General features: G+C 45.3%; 2 protein-coding genes across 2 annotated transcripts; one reads left to right on the forward strand and one right to left on the reverse strand.

Annotated features, from left to right (window-relative positions):
- Positions 1 to 7792: 7792 nt before the first annotated feature.
- NOLC1 (nucleolar and coiled-body phosphoprotein 1) lies at positions 7793 to 17698 on the reverse strand. Its single transcript, XM_082854890.1, has 13 exons — positions 17568 to 17698; positions 15321 to 15376; positions 15067 to 15206; positions 14840 to 14970; positions 14262 to 14427; positions 12791 to 12921; positions 12517 to 12661; positions 12072 to 12200; positions 11692 to 11802; positions 10958 to 11599; positions 10668 to 10774; positions 10401 to 10493; positions 7793 to 10226 (listed from the first exon to the last, which is right to left on the reverse strand). Exons 1-13 carry the CDS (start codon positions 17685 to 17687, stop codon positions 10068 to 10070), a joined length of 2130 nt encoding a protein of 709 aa, XP_082711016.1. The 5' UTR covers positions 17688 to 17698; the 3' UTR covers positions 7793 to 10067.
- LOC309971630 (ubiquitin-ribosomal protein eS31 fusion protein-like) lies at positions 12928 to 14253 on the forward strand. Its single transcript, XM_082854891.1, has 2 exons — positions 12928 to 13206; positions 13496 to 14253. Exons 1-2 carry the CDS (start codon positions 12975 to 12977, stop codon positions 13768 to 13770), a joined length of 507 nt encoding a protein of 168 aa, XP_082711017.1. The 5' UTR covers positions 12928 to 12974; the 3' UTR covers positions 13771 to 14253.
- Positions 17699 to 18532: the final 834 nt, after the last annotated feature.

Raw genomic sequence — 18532 nt, forward strand, 5'->3', positions numbered from 1 at the left:
GACAAATGCAAGATATCTGGCATATCTGACTAAATAAAAAGTAAGCTCTCTTTCATCAAAAAAAAAATACAATAAAGTAAGGCAAGACAGAACTGAAGAAAGTATCTATACAGCATAAAACCAACAAAGGAACTGTATCCAAAATATATAAAAAACTCCCACAAATCAATAAGAGAAAAACAGAAAACCCAACAGAAAAATGGATGAAAGACTTAAGTAGACACCTTCAGAAAAGGAACTCCAAACAGTCACTAAATATATGAAAAGGTGTTCAACCTCATTAGTAGTCAGGGAAATTCAAATTAAAACCACAATAAGATATCATCCCACACCCAGAAGACTGGAGAAAATTTTGATTTGACGTGACTTACCTAGTGCTGGAGAGACTATGGAACAAAAGGAACTCTCTTGAGCTGCTGATGGGAATGTAAATTAGTAAATACCTTTGGAAAATTGGCATTACATGGAAGATTGAAGATGCACTTACCCTATGACCAGCACTTTCCCTTCTAGGTTTAAATTCAGGGAACTCTTGCACATGTACACCAATAGATACAAGAGTGTTCACAGCAGCATCACAACTTGAATGCCTGTTAATAAGTGAATTAGTAAAGAAATGGAAGTATACAGTGAACTACAACACATCAGAGAAATAAGCAAGTCGTAGGAGAATAGATACAGTGTGGTACAATTTATATAAAGTTTAAAAACAAGACTATATATTCCTTAGGGATATATATATATAAAATATATATATATATATAAAAAATATATATATATAAAAAATATATATATATATATAAAAGGCCCCTCTGTGCCAGGCATTAACCCTTTATTTGTTGGATTATGGAACAGTTCAAGGGAGGTGGTGTGTGTTGTCTTAGAAAGAGGTCAAGGATTTGGAAATGAGAGGAGATATTCAGAGGGTACAGGCCAGCAACTATTTCCCAACCAGTATTAATATATTTCAATATTTTAACAATTGGTACTTATTAATGTTAATACTGGCTTAACATTCAGCCTTAACATACATACAAAGAGGGAATTTAACTGTGCTGGCAACATTCTGCTTATTAGGCTGAGAGATGGGTATGCAATTTTTCAATAAATTATTCTTTATACCTTTTTACATTTCTTAAATATTAACTAATACATTTTAATTTCACTTAAAATATATGTCACAGTTTACAGTAGTAAAAATAAGACGCTTTGCACGGCTTGCGGGATCTCATTTCCCCGACCAGGGACTGAACCTGGGCCATGGCAGTGAAAACCCAGAATTCTAACCACTGGCAACTAGGGAACTCCCAAGACACAGTTTAAAATTTAAGAATGTTATTAATTGCATCATGTTAGTGAGGAGTTATGTGCTTTGTACTCGTTCATCAAGTTGAGATCTAGCTTGAAAACAGAATTTGAGCTCCAGTTTAAGTTAGGTTTTTTTTTAAGCACTTTATTTCTTCCTAATCACAAAAATTCTAACTCACAAGAATAAGGCATCTGGAAAGACAGCAAGTGTTGAGTGGCTGTCAGATGATTCTCTCTGGTTAAATTAGACTCAGAAATTATAGACTAATTTATCAACGATGAAAGACTACTTTGGGACTTCCCTGGTGGCGCAGTAGTTAAGAATCCGCCTGCCAATGAAGGAGACACGGGTTCGAGCCCTGGTCTGGGAAGATCCCACATGCTGTGGAGCAACTAAGCCCATGCGCCATAACTACTGAGCCTATGCTCCAGAGTCTGCGAGCCACAACTACTGAGCCCGTGTGCCACAACTACGGAAGCCGGCACACCTAGAGCCCATGCTCCGCAACAAGAGAAGCCACTGCAATGAGAAGTCTGCACACACCGCAATGAAGAGTAGCCTTCGCTTGCCGCAACTAGAGAAAGTCAGTGCACAGCAACGAAGACCCAACACAGCCAAAGATAAATAAATAAATAAATAAAATTTTTTTTTAAAAAAAGGAAAGACTACTTTGAGTTCCTTAGTATGTTGATGAGCATATCCTAAATTCTAAGGTTGAATATTTCAGTTTGAGAGATGAAAAACGAATAATTGGAAGAGTGTTTTTTTATGTTCTGGTACAGCATTTGACTATAGTTTTTAAATACCCCAAAAAGAAAAGGTCATCAATTTCTTATCCTTGAGTGAAGCAAATCATCAAGTGCTAGGAAAGTGTCAATCTCGTGGCAATAGAGACCTAATCACCAATTTGATCTTCTTAAGCATCTTGACATATTAGCCAGTACTTTTATAGTTCCAATATTTATTTATTTATTTTTTTGCGATACGCGGGTCTCTCACCGTTGTGGCCTCTCCCGTTGCGGAGCACAGGCTCCAGGTGTGCAGGCTCAGCAGCCATGGCTCACGGGCCCAGCCGCTCTGCGGCATGTGGGATCCTCCCGAACTGGGGCACGAACCCGTGTCCCCTACATTGGCAGGCGGACTCTCAACCACTGTGCCACGAGGGAAGCCCCCAACATTTTTTAAAATTGAAGAATAGTTGATTTACAATGCTGGGTTTAATTTATGCTGTACAGCAAACTGACTCAGTTATACATATATATATTCTTTTTCATTCTGGTTTATCACAGGCTATTGAATATAGTTCCCTGTGCTATACAGTACAAAGTTGTTGTTTATCCATCCTGTATATACTAGTTTGCATCTGCTAATCCCAAGCTCCCAATCCTTCCCTCCCCTACCCGCTCTCCCCCTTGGCAACAAGTCTGTTCTCTATGTCTGTGAGTCTGTTTCTGTTTCATAGATATGTTCATGTTGTGTTTTAGATTCCACATATAAGTGATATCATATGGTATTTTTCTTTGTGACTTACTTTGCTTAGTATGATCATCTCTAGGTCCACCCATGTTGCTGAAAATAGCATTGTTTCATCCTTTTATATGGCTGAGTAGTATTCCACTGTATATATACACATCTTTATCCATTCATCTATTGATGGACACTTAGGTTGCTTCCATGTCTTGGCTATTGTAAATAGTGCTATGAACACTGGGGCACATTGTATCTTTTTTTTTTTTTTTTTTTTTGCCACATGCACACAGCATGTGGGATCTTAGTTCCCCAACCAGGGATCGAACCTGCATCCCCTGCAATGGAAGTGTGGAGTCTTAACCACTGCACCCCCAAGGGAAGTCCTGTTTTTGAATTAGAATTTTCTCTGCATATATGCCCAGGAATGGGATTGCTGGATCACATGGTAACTCTATTTTTAGTTTTTTAAGGAACCTCCCTACTGTTTTCCATAGTGGCTGTACCAATTTACATTCCCACCAATCGTGTATGAGGGTCCCATTTTCTCCACACCCTCTCCAGCATTTATTATTTGTATGAGAGTCACTTAATGCCTTACTCTTCCTCACTGCTCCCCTACCTCCACCCCACCAACCAAGTTCTAGTTTTTTTCCTAAATATTTCTCAAATCCATCCACCTCTCTCCATCTTCTCTATCTTGGCACCACTTTAATTCAGGTCACCAAAATGATCTCTCTCCTGGCCTACTGCAGTAGCCTAACTGGTCTCAAAATATCCACTCCAAATCCCTTCAGTCTATTCTCATGCTAACCACATTTGGCTTTTCAGCATGCAAATCTGTCACCAGTCTTTAACACATTCGGTGATACTGATGGAATATTTAATGTTAGTTGATTACTGTCTGTATTGGTAATTCTTTTATATATTTGAAATTTTCCCTAATAAAAAAAAATGATACCCACACATACACTCACTGTTATGGACTAAATGTTTGTGTTCCTCTGCTCCCCAGAATTTATATGTTGAAGCCCTAACTCCCAACATGATGGTAACAGTAAGCAGGGCCTTTGGGAGGTAATTAGGTTTAGATGAGGTAATGAGGGTACAGCCCCAAGATAGGATTAGTGTCCTTGTAAAAAAGAGACCAGAGGGGGGCTTCCCTGGTGGCACAGTGGTTGAGAGTCCGCCTGCCGATGCAGGGGACACGGGTTCGTGCCCCAGTCCGGGAAGATCCCACATGCCGCGGAGTGGCTGGGCCCATGAGCCGTAGCCGCTGAGCCTGCGCGTCCGGAGCCTGTGCTCCGCAACGGGAGAAGCCACAACAGTAAGAGGCCCGCGTACCGCAAAAAAAAAAAAAAAGAGAGAGACCAGAGAGCTTACTCTGTCTCTCCCTGCCATGTGAGGACATAGCAAGAAGCCTTCTGAAAGCCAGGAAGAGAGTTCTCACCAGGAACCAAACAGGCCTGCATCTTGATCTTGGACTTCCCAGTCTCAAGAACTATGAGAAACACATTTCTGTTGTTTAAGGCACCCAGGCTATGGTATTTTGCTATGGTAGCCCCAGATGACTAAGACACGCACACACTCTTCAACAGCTTCCCATTGCCTTCAGAATAAAACACGCCTTACAAGGCTCTACATGCCCCGGTCCCTGCCTCCCTCTCAAGCCTCATCTTATACTGCTCTCCTCCTTCCTCTGCCTTTCAGCTGCACAGACCCCTTCTGGGGTCTCCATCATGTTCCCTCTCACCAAAAGGCCTTTGCACATGCTGTGTCTTCTCACTGAAAAAAACACACAGCCCTGCTCATCTTGCACCACTGAGACAGGCTGGGACCTGGGACCCTTTACTGGAGTGCTTGCACCTAGACAAGCAACAGAATACCAAGAAACTATAAGGGACTATGAACAATAAGATACTAAAAGACGACAAACCAACTGCCACTTCTGAGGAGCCAGGAGCAAAAGCAGGGTACTCTGCATGATCCCAGCACCGCCAAGCGGGTGGGCAGACCACCTAAGCCACTCCTTCAGCCTAACCCACCCATCCACCCCCACCCTCACACCGCTTAAGGAACAAGCCCACCCTCCTCGGAGAGCGAGCAAGGGAACCCGTTACTTGTTTTCCCTCCTTTGTGCTACAGCGTGAGTCCCAATAAAGCCTTGCCTGAATACCTCGTATGGTCTCTTATCAACTTTTATTGATTAAAGAGTCCAAGGACCCAAGTCAGTAACATCAACACCTTCACCTAATTAACTCTCACCTTCAAGTCTGGGCTGAAACATCACTTCCTCAGTGAAGACATCTATTACCACAGTGACCCTATGTCCTGACTTGCCTGGGAAAGTCTCAATCCACACCTGTTCCTCTCAGCCTAATTATCAATCTCTCTCCCTTCATTCTCAAAAACATCCCAGTTTAGGGACTTCCCTGGCTTGTCCAGTGGTTAAGACTTCGCCTTCCAATGCAGGGGGTGCAGGTTCGATCCCTGATCAGGGAGCTAAGATCCCACATGCCTCGAGGCCATAAAACCAAAACATAAAACAGAAGCAATATTGTAACAAACTCAGTAAAGACTTTAAAAATGGTCCACATCAAAAAAAAAAAAATCTTTAAAAAAAAAAAAAAGCATCCCAGTTTAGATGATAAATCACATGGCTACCCAGTCCGTGAGGAAGTCTCACCACTATGTGGGCTACTTTCCCGTCACATGTGCTCACAGCTCTTCGTACCTTGCCCTCATTGTACTGAAGTTTATATTTATACATTTATTTGTGTGGATTAATATCTTTGCCCCTCATTGGGTAAACTTTGGTTGCTGGGACTGTGTCTGGTTTTTTGTTCATTCATGATTTTGTTAACATCTCACAAATTATGTGCCTGGCATATAGTAAGCACTCATATTTACTGAATGGATGAATTTCTGTGTCTGATAGGCTAATTTATTGAAATACTCTGTACCCTACCTACCCTCCAATACACTTAGAAGATGGAAGCCTGGCATATGTTCTCCTCAATCCTGCTGGGAGAGGAGGGGAGACAGAGGAGAGAGCACCAGGGCCTCTGAGCTCCCAGGCATAGGAAGGACACAGGTCTGCAGTTTCCATAAGCAGTGGGACCTGTGGCTGGCCCCCCTTATGGGAGCTCCAGTGCCCTGTTGGACCTGAGGGGAAAGTTGGGAGTTCCACATGAACATCAGGGTTCCTCTATGAGCCATGTTGCCTGTTGCTGGTTTTCAGGTAACAGATGACCTCTCATAGATGACAGACTCTCCTCTCCACTCTCCAGAACCAAGGGTCCTCAAACTAGGACCTACGTCTTATTCATCTCTGTATCCAAAGGCTCATAGCAGGTGCTCCGAATTTGTTGAATGTTAAGTGGGGTAACACAATGCCAAGCTTCAACTATAGAGTCCAGCTCCCTGCAGTGTGCAAGGGCCCCACCTACTGGCCTCTTCAGTAATTGCAGACAGCTTAAGCCAGCTTTGCATGAGGCAGGGGGATAAGAACTCAGTTGTCAGCAGGGGCTTTGCTTTCCCTGCAGCTGTATTTAGTGCCAGGAGCACTGCATTGGACTAGCAATCCCCTAACACACTCAGGAGAACAAAATAAAGTATTAACTCCTCACTTGGGTACAAAAGGCCATTGCTACTGAATCCTCAGACAGTATTAACCTGCCCCTACTTACCACACATCCTCCACCTGATCCATCCTAAAGGCTCTCTTCTCCCACTGGGAACATTTCTTCTTCCTTTCATGGTATGTGCCTTCTTCCCCCCTGGCAGCTGCTACTCTCCTCAGAATCCTGGGCCAAGGTCAGTCTTTTGTTGCTGTCCCCTTGGGGGTGCTACTCTGGCCCTTGGTGACAGGACTCAGCATGGTGTACAGAACTGTTCCCATCTCTGACTTCCCCTATTAGACACTGAGCTCTCAGGGAGTTCTATGGTTGGTACATAGCAGGCATTCAAACACTCTTAGTATTTCAGAGCCCCCAAATACTAAGGTTGAGACACCATGATCTAGTTAATATCCACCTAACAGGATTGGGTAGTAGTGAGGATATAACCTGTGAAACATAAAGCCACAAAAGGATATTGGAAAGTCTCCTGCTTTGTGTCCATATGAGGTACACTGCAGATGGGCATGAGCCATCATGTATGTGATTCACTTAACGTGTGGATTTCAGCAACACTGCCAGAACCCATCAGCATAGGTAGGAATTCAGGTCCCTGAAACTAAACAATGAAATGGATAAATTAAATGTGGTATATACATACCATGGAATATCACGCAGCCTTGAAAAAGGAGATCCTGACATGTTACAACATGAGTAAACCTTGAGGGCATTATGCTAAGTGAAATAAGCCAGTCACAGAAGGACAAATGCAGTCTGATTCCACTCATGAAATATCTAAAGTAGTCAAAATCATAGCAATCTGTTGCACAACAATGTCAGTGCTAACACTAATGAACTATACACTTAAAAGTGGTTAAGATGGCAACTTTAATGTTGTGTTTTTTTACCACAATTTTAAAAAACTGAGCATTTTCATTTACCCAAGTGGCAAAGATAAACTTGTTTAAGTGTTGGCAAGAGGGCAAGCAAAGAGGTACTTTCATAAAGTGTTGTTGGAACTACAAGTTGGTACAATGGTTTTGGAGAGCAATGATGAACAAACGTTAAATGTACACATCCTCTGACCCAACAATCACTCTTAGACTATTTCCTATAAAAATACCCACACAAATACTCAGTCTCACATATAAAATATCCACTATGGCACTATTTATAATAACAAAACACTTAAACAACCTGAACAGCTACCAATAAGGTACTACTTAAAATAATTTATGCTACTTCCATACAATGGGGTCATTAAAAATAAGCTCCAAAGTTATGAAACCCTGCATATAGCAAGCTACTCCATATGTGTGAGGAGAAAGGGGAGAGGATGCATGTAGTAGTACACACAGTGAAACTCTCTGGAAAGAGACAAAAGAATCAAGTCCCAGAAAACGGGGATAAAACGGAAATTTAATTTTTACTTTATACTATTAGATTTAACAAGTACATTTGAAAAAGAAAGCATAAGGGGAGGAAAGAAAAATTACCAACTCATTTCTTTTCAAATGCTCTTAGATTAGTGGTTTTCAGCTCTGGTTGCTCTTTAGAATCACCTAGGAGCTTTAAAAAATCTTAACTCCCAGAATCCACCAGAGAGCACCAGGATCTGACTCAACCGATCAGCAGATGGGTCCCTGGGTATCAGTGTTTTTAAAAGATCCCCAGATAATTCTAATTTTCAGCCAGTGTTGTGAAATCACTGATTTAGGCCAGGGTTTTGCAAACTGTAAAACGCCAGATAGTAAACATTATATCCTTTGTGGTCACATAAAGTCTGTCACTTTTTTTTTTTTAAACCCTTTAAAAAATGTAAAAGCATTCTTAGCTCCTGAGCAACACAAAAACAAGCCATGGACTGGATCTGGCCCATGGGCCACTTTGCCAATCCCCAAGTTAGACTACGCACAGGCTGGTCTATTGCCTGGACAAGGCACCATGAGACAAGGTATCATGAGATAAGGAATAGTCAAGAAGGCTCCACACTGAACCCACAAGTCTGGGCCCCAGCCCTCCAACTAGCAACCAAGTTGTTCTGTTTTGAGTGGAGGTGGGAGAGCTTTGGACTCACATTAATAAAACTCCCAAGATACATTATAAACCAACCAGCTTATTACTTTTTAGTAAGATGTAGAACTTTTACCATGCAGACTGAATACGTATGTCAGCGTGAAGAGCACATTTTCTTCCTAGAGGCAGTGACACAGAAAACCAGGTTATCTGTGGAACCCAAACAAGGGGAAGCTATCCTTAAGTTACAACTCATCCATAAAGCTAGGGCACACTTTCCCAACACAGGGACAGACCAGCCCCAGAGAACTTGGAGAACTCGTCGACTTTCCTCCCTATCTTACTCTGGCTGAGCACTGCCAACAGTCATCTCCTACAGCTTTATGATCAGCCTGCTTGGCCTAAGAGTCGTATCTCTGCTCACTGTTTTTTACTGTTATCTCCACTGTTACTGAGAATCAAGGTTCTGAAGGGGGCACATCAGTTGCTCCCGTGCACCAACTACAAGACACAATAATCCTGTTAGGATGCTCTCCCAACACCAGTCTAACTCAAGTATTACCAGATAAAATGCTTTGTAATGATTCTTCTCATCCTCCATTTACAGGTTACCTATAAATTCACTTGAATAATGTAACCTAATTCCTACTGAGGATTAAGGTTTTTAATTATAGGTTTTCTTCTTTCACTTTCTTGATCAGTGATTCCCAACCATGTAGGAGTTAATGAAACCAAGAAACTAATTTTGTGTCACCACTGCTACCAAGACAGAAATACCAAGTGATATGTGCTTTTCAGATTAAATTAACGCTATTTTGTTCTCTAAAATGTAAAAAAATAAGATGTACCCCTCAATTTAGTATTCGACACTCTTAAAGGTCAAGCCAATCAAAAATTGTCTTTGAACAATAAAAAAGTTTATGCTTTCAAATTAAAAAACACATATCGCAAACATTATGTAATAATAAAATTATAGCAAACGAAATATTCAGACAGACCCCACGGCATTCACACCACACCAGAATTTTGCCTGAAACAAAACAGTAAATTTTATCCGCCAAAGTAGGTAAGTCCATGCTGGCTGAAAACTTCAGTCCTAGACCCCACGAATGAGGTACATAGTTCATGCTTAACAGATAAATACATTAACCAGTCTTAGCCACCCCTCACCAGGGCCCTGAGGGGTAGAAAGGATGAAATGTGGACACAAGCACTCCCATAGACAGAATTCTCCAATTATAAAAATTCATAATGTGACCTTTACCACATCTTGGAAGATAGCTGAGATTTTAATCTGTGAACCCACCTCTGAAAACCACAACAAAAATCAATAAGAAATAATCTAATGTAAAATATACAAATTTCTCAGTATGAGAACTTCCACAAAACAGGGAGAATGACAACTAAAACAATTTTTCTTAAAAAAGAACACTCCCCTTACCTTGTCCTTGCTACCCAACACTCAAAAACAAATCTGTACAAAACCACAAACACAGAAAAGGACCTTAGAGGATGTTACGACGCAAAGCCTTCAGACCTAATCTAAACTGCTCTCCTCACTGAGACCCTCCCCCGATAGAGCTGAGGGTTCCCAGGTCCACTGGGGAAAGTGAGTGGTCTCAGATCATCACCCCTGCTGTGCTACAGATGGTCCACGGTCACTCGCTGTCAAACTTAACAGAATTGACTTGGACAGAGATGGAGCCTCCCCGGTAACTGCCCCGCTTCTTCTTGGTTTTCTCATGCCGGAAGGATTTGCCTTTGGTGAACTTCAGAACTTGATTGGCTCGCTCCCCCCAGTCTCCGGTTGCACCCCGCTGGTAAGTAGAGACAGGTGGTTAGCACACAGAAGGACAACGTCAGGGCCCTGTCAGTTTCTTCTCCCTGCTCCAGGCAACCCGAACCCAGAGAACCTCCTACCAACCAGAACCAAAAGCTACCCTCTCTCACCCCACCCCCTCAAGAATGGTGAAGACCCTCTCTCTCCTCACCTTGGCGTCAAAGGAATTGTCTGCCACTCGAGCATCCACCTCAATCTCCTCCTCCCTGATCCTTCGGAATGGGGAGGATCCCCTTCGTTCTCCCTGAAGAAGAATGAAGCAGGAAATTCAGGATGGAGTGGCCTAGTGGTCAGGAAGGCCCTCCGGAGCTACACCCACAGCACGTATGCCAGGCCAGGCAAAGGGCTGTCAAGGTGCTTTGCAATTTTTCTTTCTACTCTAAACGCTGGCTCCTGAGAGGAAAATAAGGCAACTTACTTTCTTCCTTTTAGGAAACGTGTTGGGGGTCTGGGGCTTTATCTTCTTGGCTAGAGGAGTCTCTGCCTCCTGAGCAGCCTCATTCTGCTTCCGCTTCTTTCCTGAACCTACAAAACAAAAGGCCAGACTCAGGAGACCAGTTTCCTGTCCCTCCTCCCAGGGTCCCACACTGAGGGCCTCCAACTAACTGGAAGCCAGTCATGGGCCTCGGCTCCCTATCCCACCCCCAAGAGTAGAGCCCATCCTGATCTGGGGGACAAACCCAGGAGGCAGGTTCTTTGGATACAGACCTGGCTTAGCAACTGCCACTGCTGCCTTTTTCTTGCCCCGCTCCTCCTCGTTGCTGTCCTTGTCTGCTTTTCCATTCTGGGCAGTCAGTGCAGAGGTGCCATTGGCCTTGGCGGTTTGTGGTCTTGGAGTGCCCTTGGCCTTGGGCTTCTCCTCTTCCTCCTGCTCACTGGAGTCCTCAGAGGAAGAAGTGCTGCTGCTCTCGGCCTTTGCTTTCTTCACAGAGGCTGGTTTGGAAGGGGCTACAGTTCCCCCTGCCTTCTGTGGCTTCTTCTTGGCTGGGGGTTTAGGCGTCTTCTCGTCCTCGTCTTCCTCGCTGCTGGAGCTGTCTGAATCAGAGCTGCTGTCCCCACCACCCTGAGAGGCCTGCCTGGCAGGCAAAGACGGAGCTGCTTTGGCCATCACCTTGGACTTAGGGGTGGCTACAGTCTTCTTCGTCTTCTCCTCCTCACTAGCACTGCTCTCCTCCTCGCTGGAGGAGCTATCAGCCTTTCTGGTCAGAGGCTTCTGGCCAGTGGCTGCAGGCTGCTTGGGAGTTGTAGCTGGCTTAACCGCAGACTGCTTGGGAGTGGCAGCTGGCTTACCTGAGGAATTCTTGGTGGTACTGGCTGGCTTAGCAGGAGCTTCATCAGAACTGTCGGAGTCTAGACAGAGAGGATGGAGTGAGTATCTCCCCACATCAGACTGAGGGGAGCCCTTGGAGCTCCCACTGCCCTGAGGGCCTCCTATGCCTTACCTGAGCTGTCTGAAGAGCTCTCTGCTGCCTTCTTTGTTGGAGCTGGTTTAGTAGTTGCTTTGGAGATGACTGCCTTAGCTGGGGGTCTCTTTTCTTCCTCAGAACTTGAATCTGGAGAGAACCTATGGCATTAGGCTGGGTCCAGAGTCCCAATCCAACCAGGGGCAACGAAAAGAAGGATGCAGGGAGTTCCCTGGTGGCCTAGTGGTCAGGATTCCAGGCTTTCAGCGCTGTGGCCCGGGTTCAATCCCTGGCGAGGGAACTGAGATCCCAAAAGCCGCGCGGCGCAGCCAAAAAAAAAAAAGCAGAAGGGACAGAACCATTTCCCTCCCTACTCCTCATACGCTCCCCAGACCCACTCACCACAGGTGGTGACTCACCAGACTCGTCGCTGCTGTCCTCACTGCTCTCCACAGGCTGCTGCTTCTCTGCAGCTTTCTTGGGAGCCTGAATTCCCAGGGACTTCTTGGGTGGGGGAACAGAAGGCGGGGGAACTGAACTATAGGGACCTGTTTAAAAGGGACAGTGTGGTGGTTTTAAAATATATACACAAATTCTTTGATACTGCTTCCTTCTAGAAATGGAGGTTAATTCCCTATCCCTTGAGGGTGGGCTAGGATTAGTGACTCATTTCTAACAAATAGACTACGGCAGAGATGATGGCATGCCATTTCTGAGTCTAGGTTATAAAAGGCAACGTGGCTTTCTCCTTTCTCTGGGAGAAGCTGGCTGACACATGCCAAGGTCCACGTGGTGACTGTAGAGGTCCTCCTGCCATTGGGCCCTGGTCACAGACGTCCAGCTTGACTCCCCGTGTCCAGTCACCTGGTTTTTTCTTCATGGGTTTTTTCTTCTGCTCTTCCTCCTCCTCCTCCTCACTGGAGGAGTCCTCACTGCTGGAACTCTTTTGGGCAGGAGTGGCAGCTGCTTTCACTGGGGCCTTGGCCACAGCTTGCTTTTTAGGTACAGTCTGCATCACACAGAGAAAATCAATTACCACAGGAAAATACTGACCCAACCAATCCTGCCATGCAATGGAGACCCCCCAATTACCAACGTCCCCAGTCCCTTCTTTCCTGCTAGATATTAAGGTCCATACCTTCTTAGATACGGCTGCTGCTTTCCCCTCCTCTGAGTCATCATCACTGCTGCTGCTGCTACTGCTGCTGCTGCTGTTACTACCAGCTGCTTTGCCATTGACTACTTTAGGTGCTGGACGAGCTGGTATACCTAAGAAAAAAGAAATAATGTAAGCGAGTACAAAGACAGCTTTCGGATCCACCATGGGCAGTGGTGCCGCCGCCAAGATGCAGATTTTCAGGAAGACCCTGACAGGGAAGACCATCACTCTCAAGGTTGAACCTTCAGATACAATAGAAAATGTAAAGGCCAAGATCCAAGATAAAGAAGGAATCCCTCCTGACCAGCAAAGACTGATCTTTGCTGGCAAGCAACTGGAGGATGGCCATACTTTGTCTGACTACAACATTCAAAAGGAGTCCAAAGGCTTCCCTGGTGGCACACTGATTAAGAATCCGCCTGCCAATGCAGGGGACACGGGTTCGAGCTCTGGTCCGGGAAGATCCCACATGCTGCAGAGCAACTAAGCCCGTGTGCCACAACTATGTGCCCGCTCACCTAGAGCCCATGCTCTGCAACAAGAGAAGCCACTGCAATGAGAAGCCCGCACACCACAACGAAGAGTAGCCCCCGCTCGCTGCAACTAGAGAAAGCCCGTACGCAGCAACGGAGACCCAACTCAACGAAAAAAAGACTAAATAAATTAAAAAAAAAAAAAAAAAAGTCCATTCTTCATCTGTGTGGAGACTTCGTGGTGGTGCTAAGAAAAGGAAGAAGTCTTACACCGCTCCCAAGAAGAACAAGCATAAGAGAAAGAAGGCTAAGCTGGCTGTCCTGAAATACTGTAAGGTGGATGAAAATGGCAAAATCAGTCGCCTGCATCAGGAGTGCCCTTCAGATGAATGCGGTGCTGGAGTTTCCACGGCCAGCCACTTTGACAGACACTATTGTGGCAAATGTTGTCTGATCTATTGTTTCAAGAAACCAAAAGATAAGTAATCGTATACTGGTTAATAAAAGACAAGAACTAATCAACAACAATAAAAAAGGAGTATCAAAACATTAAAAGGCCATAAAAACCTCCTTCCTATTAGCACAGAACTTGGGAGTCTGTCAATTCTCTTGCCTCTGGAGGAAGCATGAAGGAGAATGCTGTGGTTTACTACATCAAAGGATGAATTTCTTGCCCAATTTCAGGAATAAACCTGTCTTCCAAAAAATGATATGATGCAAATTATTTGAATATGCCCTCTGAAGTCTTTAAAACATGTTTTCCCTCACTGCAGACTATTTCTATAGTTACTAGTCCCTAACAATAAAACTTTTTACTTACTAGGAAAATGTTTCTTTTTTTAAAAAAATGACACCAGTCAATACTTCTAGTTCAACATCCAGTGCCATTTCACTCCTGTGCTGAATTAAGGAATTTTCACATCAGTCCCCAGGGCAACCTGGTCCCCAGTCCAGCCTCCTAGGAACATAAACAATACCTGGTTTGGCTAGGGCTTTAGCCTGAGCTTTAGCTGCCACGGGTGTTGTCTTTGGTTTCTGGTTCTTTGGCACCTCATCTTCTGAGCTTGAGTCAGAATCAGAATCAGAGTTCTTGGCCTTCTTAGGAGGAGCTTTGACTGTCTTGGCTTGGGGCTTAACTCCCTTCTGTGAGAAAACACACAACCAGGAGAATCAGCAAGAGTTTCAGGGCACCCAAAGGACATCCTAAGGTAGAAAAGCTTCCTAGGTGCCCCCTTTTTTAGGCCTTGTCGCTGCCACTCCCTGTCTAGAGTTCCCTGTACCTGTCCATAAAACATATTCTCTTACTCTTGGAGTCCCTGACAGTATTCCAGAGAAACCCAATACTGCCAGGCAAGCAGAACGGGTTGAATTTCCTCTAGATTCAGGGCTCAACTTCAACCTCACATAATCCTTCCCAAACCTCATACTTCTACAACCTCCCTGAAAAACCATGTAATCACCTGTTGTATACCTAACACCATCAAGCTAAAAACCAAGATTTTAGTTTCTTCTTTCCAATCCCTTAGCAATCCCTTTCCTTCTCAAAGTTGCAAACCTGGACAGGCTTTTTCTTTTTGTCCTCCTCATCATCATCACTGGATTCTTCACTGCTGCTGCTGCTCTCTGATGCCTTGACTGCAGCCTTTCCAGGATGCTGAAGCAGACTGGCCCGCTTGGCAGGTACAGCTGAACAAAAGTACAGGTCCCAGTAAGAACCAGAAATTTAGCACAGACAGCCTCCAAATCCTTTTCCTGGAACCACAACTCCCTGCTGGGTCTTACCAGCTTTCTTAGCGGGAGGCCCTTGGGCTTTTTCCTCCTCACTGCTGTCCTCACTGCTGTCACTGGATGAAGTCTTCTTCTTAGCCTTCTTAGTCACTGGTCCATTTGCCTGTAACTTCCGCTTTGGGGCCTTGGTGGACCTGTTGGGGTAGATTAGGCTAACTCCTGGGGAATCAGGACCTTCCCAAACCAAAGAACACAGTCCAGCCTACTTGGGGGGAGAAAACAGCCACACTAGCACAGAGGAGACTTACTTGAGCCAGAAACTATAGATGTCCAAGAGGGAAGAGGCATTGGCATCCTGCTGGGTCTGTAAGAGAAAAGAGAGCAGAGTAAGAAATTTTTAACTTGATATAAATGTTACATCTCTGTAAGACTTCTCCTACTTGCATAAATTAGGAGAAAAATATTCTATTTACGTATTTCCCAGTTTTTGGCATCAAAAACTTGGGCTATCCTTGTAGTCTCTGGCACCATCTATCTATTCCCCCACCTGTCAATCCTATTTATCAAAGCCTTTAAAAACATACATTCCCTTTACTCTAGCAGTGTACTATCTAAGAATTTATCCTTACCCATGAAACAAACATCTACACAGGAGGATGATTGCGGCAACGTGGTTTATAATTCCAAATCACTGGAAACCATCCTCCAAGAGAAGACTAGTAAAAATCTATGTTACATATTCAGTACATAATTGCGTTCAGCTATTACACTGATATAGATTATAAGTTGGTAACCAAAAAGTGGCAAGGCGTTACAGTATATACAAAAATACTGGCTCAAAGTTAGATGAGTAGATGTGAAACTCACCTCTGCCAATTATTAATGTGTGACCCCGAGCAAATCACTTAATCTGGGACTTCCCTGGTGGCGCAGTGGTTAAGAATCCACCTGCCAATGCATGGGACATGGGTTCGAGCCCTGGTCCAGGAAGATCCCACATGCCACGGAGCAACTAAACCCATGTGCCACAACTACTGAACCTGTGCTCTAGAGCCCTCAAGCCACAACTACTGAGCCTGCATGCTACCACAACTACTGAAGCCCGTGCACCTAGAGCCCGTGCTCCACAAGAGAAGCCACCGCAATGAGAAGCCTGCGCACCGCAACGAAGACCCAATGCAGCCAAAAATAAATAAATGAATAAAAATTAAAAGAAAAATAAATCATTTAATCTTTCTGAGACTGTTTCCTTCCCTATAAGATAGATGACACTACACATCTTATTAACTTGTTGAGAAGATAAGAAATAATGCATATAAGGGGCTTAGCATCTGGAAATAGCATCTTGCCCTTAGTAAACCCTCCAGAGATTAGTTTTTGTCACATAAAAAAGATTTCTGATTCTGAAAGGCCCAATTCCATCCAGCCCACTCTCTGCAGCCTCCCTAACAGTCAAAACAGTTCCAATATGAAAGCAGCTGTATCAGATCACATGGCAGGCTGCCCCAGCTTAAGGCAGCCCTTTCTGAGGCCGATCTGACTCTCAACTTGCATAGCCTGATTCTACCACAAAGAACAAGCCTACCTTCTTAGTCAAAGACTAAGACCACTAAGGACTACCATACCACTCCACTCTACCCTCAAGGTGTTTTCTCATGCAGTCATGTCTTTCCTTGAGATGCAGATTCCAAACCTTTCACATTCCTGGTCATCTTCCTTTTACTTGTTTTTTGGAACATCCTAAGGTACAATAACTAAGATAACAGCTTTCACTCACTGATGCTTCCTGAGCACCAGGCATCAGTACTGCCACTTTGTATATGTACATATCATGTTACTCACAAAAATCCTATAAAGTGGATGATGACATCCCCACAGAAGTAGAAACAGATTCAGGGACGTTAAGCAAGCTGCCTGGATTATACATTTCAAAAATGGCAGAGGCTGTTCCCAAACCTAGACTTGTCTGATTCCATAAGTCAAAGATTCAAGCCAACAGCTATGCCTGCTTTGTAGAGAGAACTATGATGCTCAATCCTGCTTCAGTAAAACGAAAAGCAGAACCCTGCCTCTACTCGTTCATTTTCTTCTTTAATAACAAAAATCCTAGCCTTCATTATTTCTAAAGCAATTTTACTTATCTTTTGAGTCCCGGGTAAATTCGATTGAGAGTTAAGGTCAAGTCACGCTCGGCATCAGCCAACATAAAGCCCAAAGAAAGAACCAGGAGCCTCCAATGCCTCCGGTGGGGCACGACGCTGCCGCCTCGCCGCACTCCGCCAGCCACGTGACCTAGGCCACGAGGTTCCCACGCGGCCACCGCCGCCCCACTCACCAGAAAAAAGCAACAAAGCTCAGCGCCATATAGTCAGACATCGTGGAAGAGACGCCGAGACTCCAGGCTTTCCGGCCACCGCCGAGTGCTCGGCACAAAGGCCTGGCAGACACTGGGCGGGCGAACCCCACAGACCTCCCCACCTGCAAACCTAAGCATGTCAGGGCCCGGAGCCCTGTGGTCATCCCACCCCAGCCCACGAATCATGCCCGGGACTCACAGCGCCTGTTGCCTTGGCGAACTTGTTGGCCACGTCCGAGAGCTGGTTATCGCGCAGAAAGCCGAGCACGAGGGGATACAGGTCGCTGGGAACCACGCGGCGTAAGCCGGCGTCCGCCATCCTCTCGGCAATACGCGTCACTACCGTTGCCGACGCACGCGACTCAGGAACCCGGAAGAGGAGGGGTAGGGGCGGACCCGCGTGACGCCATCGTGCCGCGCAGGGCACGGCGGAAGGGGCGGGCGCACTCCGCAGAGCAGCCCCGCCCACACCTCGGAGACAGGGTAAAGACGAAATCTACTGACGCTTTCCGGTCCCGCGAGTGTCGCCATCTTGGTAAGGGTGGAGCCCGCCGGTCTGCTTTGTGAAGGCGGAACCCTGACGTCAGGGGCCACGCCCTCAGCCACGGCGGGAAAACTTCGGATTTCCCGCGCCCTGCCTTTTTGATGGAGCCACCTTTTCTCAGTGCTGCGGTTACCCGCGCCCCTGGCATCTGGATGCCAGAGTAATGAGTGGGCCGGGGGGCCCGAGCTGACCTTGAATTCCTCTAAACTTGGTCACATGATCTCCCAACCTACCCTATTCGCGCTGCCCGTGGACTCCCACTCTTCATCTTCACTGCCTCCAACACCCTGGGAGGCCCTTTCTCAAGATACCACCCCAACCTCTGCATTCCCATCTCTATTACAGCGGACACTTCAGATTATCTGTGGTAGTGGTGAGGCGCTGACCTTCAAAACTGCCCCTACCTCAATCATGACTTGCCCATGAGACAACCCTTTCCTCTTACATAACACAGCCTTAGGTCAGCTCCATGAAGGGAAAGGGGGGTTGTGCACCAAACCTGAGTGACAGCAGCAATCTCTTCAAACCTATAATCCTGAAAATAACCCTTCTACCTCCTGGGGACAGCCCACACTATGAACTCTCCCTGTGGAAGAACTAGAAAACCCCTCAGCTGCCTC

The sequence above is a fragment of the Leucopleurus acutus genome (assembly GCF_964270905.1).
Source record: "Leucopleurus acutus genome assembly, chromosome: 14".
Classification (NCBI taxonomy): domain Eukaryota; kingdom Metazoa; phylum Chordata; class Mammalia; order Artiodactyla; family Delphinidae; genus Leucopleurus; species Leucopleurus acutus.